This window comes from Gymnogyps californianus, chromosome 20, assembly GCF_018139145.2.
Source record: "Gymnogyps californianus isolate 813 chromosome 20, ASM1813914v2, whole genome shotgun sequence".
NCBI lineage: Eukaryota > Metazoa > Chordata > Aves > Accipitriformes > Cathartidae > Gymnogyps > Gymnogyps californianus.
Window position 1 is genome coordinate 10257292 of NC_059490.1, and position 6263 is coordinate 10263554.

Consider the following 6263-nt stretch of genomic DNA (forward strand, 5'->3'; position numbering starts at 1 on the left):
TTCAAAACACACAGTGCTGATCACTGAATTGAAGCAACCCTTTTCCATCATTTCCCCATGAAAATATTAGTTCCATCTTTTGCCAGCTTGATCCCAAAATCCAAATTGTCACATTACAGCATTGTTACTGCTTTATATTAGCGTATTATAAAATGTGTATGCTTTGGGAAAAATTATTTTTAAACAGTGAAATTATTGTGATGTAATTGTCCTCCTTTAATTTTCTCTAACATGTTTCTCCTTAGATCATTCACCTGAAAAGATTTCAGTTCGTAAATGGCCGCTGGATAAAATCTCAGAAAATTGTTAAATTTCCCAGAGAAAATTTTGACCCAAGTGCCTTTTTGGTACAAAGGGATCCAGGTCATTTTCAAAGAAAGCAGCTAACGCTCCAGGTTGACAGCCTTCCTGAACCACGGTCTCTCCAAGGGGAGTCTAGAAAAATGGATCTGCAGATCACTTACACATCAGGAGAAGGAGATGTACTGAACAGAAGTCCGTCCTCCCTTAACACTACTGTCTTGAATAATATCAAAGGTAGGTAATAATTAGGGAAAATTCCAGTCAATACTGATATTAGGAGAGGAAAAAAAATAATTTATATTATGAACAAAATTTTAATGTTTCTTTGGTCAAAGCACTGCATTTATTTTGAAACACTCATTTCTGTTGTTGTTTGCCCTGGAAAGCTTAGTGAAGCTTTACCATAAAGACAAAAGAAAAAAAGTTACTCAGTGACAACAGATATTGGCACTGTCTGCTTGTGTAAGTGGGCTGGATTAAGAGTGAGGAATGTGTGCCTGCATAAAAGAGTTAAATTTCAGTTTATAGGTGTATGTATGTGTGTGCGCAAAGATAGTTTTATTTTTGTATACTACTCATTAGTTGCAGTGAAACAGTGTTTTTTAATGTTTGGTTATTAAAAAAAATTTTATTTTATTTTTTTAAATCTAGACTATGTGTTTACTTATCTTAGTAGTCCACATGTTTTCTGTTTTAGCATCTCCATCTTTGGGGAGGAAAAGTGGAACCAGCTGTCCTTCAAGTAAAAACAGTAGCCCGAATAGTAGCCCAAGGACTTTAGGAAGAGGTAAAGGGCGTCTGCGGCTACCACAACTGGGTAAAAACAAACTGTCGAGTAGCAAAGAAAATTTGGATGCAAGTAAAGAGAACGGTACTGACCAGGAACAGCGATTTACTTCTGATCAAGGTGATGCTCTTACCAGAGGGCAGATTTTGGGTGGTAGCCAGAGTGAACTATATACTGCTCAGGACAATGAGATGACTCTAGCCAACGGATACATCTGTGAGCAGAATGCATATAGTAATGGCAGTATCAACGGTCAAATTGATAACCACAGCGAGGATGATATTACAGATGACCAAAGAGAAGAAGTATGTGTTAACCCTATTTACAATCTATATGCAATTTCGGTAAGTTGACTTTTTTTATGCAAGTAACCTGTCTTTATGGGGCATTGTTTTGACTAAATGCATTTACTCTGTTGTTTTCATTACAGAAAGTAGGGATCTACTGAGAAGGAGAACAAAGTTAGAGCCATTGGCAGAAAAATAAATTTGCCATAAAACTGAGTACAACTGAAAAGTATATCTCTGCATATGTTTTTTCTGCTTGAGCGTGTAAGCTTAGTCAGCTCCAGATGTACAGATTGTCGTGAACCATTTTCACTCACTTAAAGATCATGAATTTGTGAATCATTTATTCTGTGAATTCTGAGTTTTGATGTTTGATCCAGAATTTATTTTCTTCTTTGTTTTCTTCAGTGCCATTCAGGAATTATGGGAGGGGGACATTACGTCACTTATGCCAAAAACCCGAACAACAAGTGGTACTGCTACAATGACAGTAGCTGTAAGGTAAATAATTTCTTTTTGTAGCAAATAATTTTCATCTTGGTTACCTAGAGCCAAAGAAATTCACATTTGATGAGAACTGTTCTTTGAAATCATGAGCATCTCAAAAATTGCATCGGATAGATGTTAAAATTGTTAACTGAGATTATATGTGAGTTTTTTTTCAAGTTAACATCTGTTCATCAGCTGCTACCACGGTTAAGGAAAGATGCTTATTTTGTGCAAAGATGGAAAAATTACTAAAAATGGAAGTCTAAGAATATTTTTTCATGATGCTAGCAGTTTTGTATTCAATTACTGAATAATTAAGTTCCGACATTTCTAAGTATTTGCATTTATCACTATAAAATTTGTCATACTTTTCAAGTAAGTAATGGAGCCTGATAACTCTAATAAGGGAGACAGAAAATGTGATTCTTCTTGCTGTAAACAGCCAGCTAAAAAGACTGTTTCCAGGGCAATTGTGTTTATTTTAAGTTCAGTGGCAGTACCACGGTTGCCCCGTTGCGTATTTCGGACCATGTTTTTCTCGTTCTCAGGAATTGCATCCCGATGAAATCGACACCGACTCTGCCTACATTCTTTTCTATGAGCAGCAGGGGGTAGACTATGCACAATTTCTGCCAAAGATAGACGGCAAAAAGATGGCAGACACAAGCAGCATGGATGAAGATTTTGAGTCAGATTATAAGAAGTACTGTGTTTTACAGTGAGCAGATGATCTTCCACGGACTGTTTTGAGAATGTGAGGGATAACATCCTGAAACTTACATTTGGCGAAAATGTTATTGAAACAGATAACCTAAGTGTAGTTATTGCACCCTGTGGTCTGAAAGCACAAAAAGAAAACCCTAATTAAATAGCAGTTAATATAAAGACAGTATTGTTTTGTTCTGTTATCTCACTACATGCTCTAAACATTTCTGATGTTAGACATCAGGCTGAGACTGCCATTGGCCTTCAAATAAAATGGTTTGAGAAAAGCCGACTAGGACCAAATAAGAGCTAAATTAAATAGTCCAAATAAGAGCTAAACAAAGTAGTGTAGAGTTTACCAACTGTTCTAACAAACCCCTAAGGCTCTCTTTAGGTTTAAGATAATGGGGAAGAAAATTTGTAGTGTTGTCTTTGGACAACATGATATTGCTACCTCCTTTTTCCTGCAGTTTTATTGCATTTTATTGGCAAAACATGGAAAGCGAGAGAAGGAAAAGTGCACAAACTGAAAGCATTGTCATCAAGAGTAAGAGAAGTTTCCAGTTTTGCCACCACTAATGTGTGTCAGTTGCTTTCTTTCTGTATGTTGGGAGCACAACTAAATCATAATTTGAGAAGAGATTACTTTCTACACTTGAATGGTTTATTATAATTGTGTTTTCTCCACGTGTTGGCTGTGCAGATCAACATGTTTCAGGAATGGCTTTTCTGCCTGAAGAGTGCTATCTCAAACTGTTGAGATGCCTCAAGAAGAAACTTCAGGTTGGAGAGAGTAGTTGTGATTACACGCATAGTGTCTTAAAATGTGCACATTGCACAAAATGTTCCCAGCTTTTGGAAGGAGAGATGCTTGAGCTTATGTTTCATGACTGGTGTTGCTTTTAAATTTGCACTTTTAAAAATTCGTATAATTAAATTCAAAAACATAGTTTGTTTTTGTTGTCGTAAGGGCTCTGGAGTGAATGGCTGTGAATTATCCACTGTGTATTTCAAACTGATAAGAAGCTGTGGCTGTCAGGTAGCTATCGTAGCATTCATGGATGGGTTTTTTTTTATTGATTTCATAATGTAATGGAGTTTCTTTTTTCCAAAATTTGGTTGCCTTTTCAAACTTTCTTTTTTTGCAACAGGTTATGCATATACTTGCAATTAAACCAGAATCGCTTTCCGTGCCCTTGCAACATGCTCTTTTAAGTCAACGGGCTTATTGCATGAAGGAAAGCATGACTGAGGCTTAGCAGAGACTGGAAAAAAGATGGATATTTTTTGAGTAGGCATTTCTTTAAACATTTTCAGTGTTAAATTGTTTGCATATCTGAATGAAGATAAAAGTTTCACTCTTTCAGCCTTTTGTCCTTCAGCTGAGTCTAAGAAGCTTACTAATTTTGTCATATGTCATCTTCCAAATTCTTTAGATTTTATATCTTCACTAACAAAATTGATACTTACACCGTTGATCTCTGAAATAAATGTTTGGATTCATTTTAATGTGTTTTACAAGAATGCCAAACCTACCAGTAAGTTTATAATTTCCAGAAAGATCTGAGTTTTATCCATTTAAGAAATTATATCATCTGATCTTGCTGTCTTTACTCAGGCAAAAACCTCCCTGCCTTTGTTGGAGATCGTGCCTCTTTGAGGACAGCAGATCGGTTCCAAAATAAGTATTGTCTTACTTGTAAAGTGTTGCTCCCTATCCTATATGGTCTTTTATCTTTAAAGTGGTCTAAACATTGAGACTGAAGAAAAGCAAACATGACATGTGAATTTCTAGGTTAGAAGCTTTTTCAATACCCATTTGTCTACTCGTCCCTCTGCAAACTCCATGAAAAGTGAAAGATTTTCAACTGATTTACTTTAAAATGTTTTATTTAAGCAGGTAGCACAATCTACTAATGTTATTTGATCTTCTGTGTTTGTTACATTGGTTGTAATTAATTTTTAAAATTAAATTAATTCATGAATTAGTAGTAAATTTATTAAGTTAACTATTAACTACATTCACTTTGTAAATTATTGTATAAAACTTATTGACAATGCACTGACTTTAGAAAGATGTTAATGTATATAAATACCTTGTAAATAAAATAGTGTTGATGTACTGGAATATGAGCTGTATTAAAAAAAAAGGTATCGGTAATTGTATATGGAGTGAACCTGTTTATCTGTAACTATATTATTCAAACAAATTAAATACTGTGGATGCAGATGAAGTGTCACTTCTTGTCAGATGATTTTTAATAGCTGTTTTCCTGCCTCGAAGTTTCTGTACTGTTTACATTAAGCTTAAATGTATTTGTCAATCCAAAAAATGGAAACGTCTGAGTAAGCATACAGCAGTTCTTTGCAGTTTGTCCAGCATAGCACTTAGTTCTAAGTACCAAGATACTTCAGCTCTTCTAAGTTTTGTTTTTAAGTTATTTTAGTTTTCCTTTTGAGAACATTCTGTTCAGGTTTTTTTGGAATTAGTCCATTTAATCATTTAAAATGTGTGCCTGTATACATGAGAGACAGGGAGAGGGAGACCTTTCCTTCTTACAAATGAGTCTGAAGAACTAGTGCACTAAACCACATTAATTCAGCAGTTCTCACATTTTTCCGTGGTGTAATTTTGGTAGATCTGAAGTGAGATCAGTGATGACTTGGAAGCACAGTGGCTGCGCATGGGATCCCTTCATACCCACCCTTGAGAATCCTTCTGTGGGTTCTTAAAGTGGGGAAAAAAAATTAAACGTCTTTTTAAATATTTAATTGCTTAGGTTTTGTATGTGTACTTGGACAATTAAACTTCGAGCTGTAATAATTTTATTCCGGGTTCTTATGCTGTAGTAAATAAGGCTCCTTTTGAGTTCAACAGAAATTAGGTAAAAAACCGTTTTTCTTCAAAACGTTCCAGAAATAATGGGGTTATAAGAAAATCATGCAAAGCTTCCATCGTTGGAGGGTTTGATAGGAAGTTACGAGACAAATCTTTTAATGGCGTGCGCTGGATCTGTGCTTTCAGCTGGACCTGGGGCAGCGCGAGGGTGCTTGCAGCCCGGCGGCGGCAGCGCTGCCCGCCCTCTCCGCTCTGCCGGCACAACTCGCGTTTCATAGTGCGCTCTCACCAGAGAACTGATTTTTAACCTGTTAAAATGAGAAAACAAAGTTTATCTGCAGTGGGAGTCATCTGCGTATTGCTTATTAGCACAGGGTTTTGCCTCACCAGGAGGAACAATTTCTGAAGTTGAAATTTTTCGTGTTACGATAGAATCTGAAGTAAATGACACCTGGTAATTCTGCATGTAAGCATTTAATTCTGCTTGTGTAATTGATCACTAGGCATTTTAGGTCAAGCAGAATATCTGGTTTCATGAGAGGAAAACAGCGCTCTCAACATGCCATTCATACAAAAGATACAGAAGCAAAAGGAAAGATGCAAGTTAAAAAATAAATATAGTTCATAAGGACAGGCCAAGAAATACCGTGCCTGTACTGCTTCAGCGTAGATGCCTGCTCGGCTCCAGATAGCAGTTTGCCTAGGTGGAGAATGAAACGGCTGCATTCGCCAGCAAAGGAAATTCTTCCCTGTAGCTGAAGGAAGAGTCACACGCTGTAGCAGAGGCGGTTGTCGTTTCCTCTCATGTTGTTTCGTAACCTGTTAAGTCTGTAAAATCACGGAATAACTTGGG

The 6263-nt window shown here is 36.5% G+C and overlaps 1 protein-coding gene across 1 annotated transcript in view; it reads left to right on the forward strand.

Annotated features, from left to right (window-relative positions):
- USP32 (ubiquitin specific peptidase 32) overlaps window positions 1–4792 on the forward strand; it is an 82079-nt gene extending 77287 nt beyond the window's left edge. Inside the window, exons 31-34 of the mRNA XM_050908810.1 lie at window positions 246–537; window positions 1001–1434; window positions 1786–1878; window positions 2415–4792. Of these exons, the coding sequence (XP_050764767.1) occupies window positions 246–537; window positions 1001–1434; window positions 1786–1878; window positions 2415–2588 (993 nt within the window). The 3' untranslated portion in view covers window positions 2589–4792. The remainder of the gene's footprint in view (window positions 1–245; window positions 538–1000; window positions 1435–1785; window positions 1879–2414) is intronic.
- Window positions 4793–6263: the final 1471 nt, after the last annotated feature.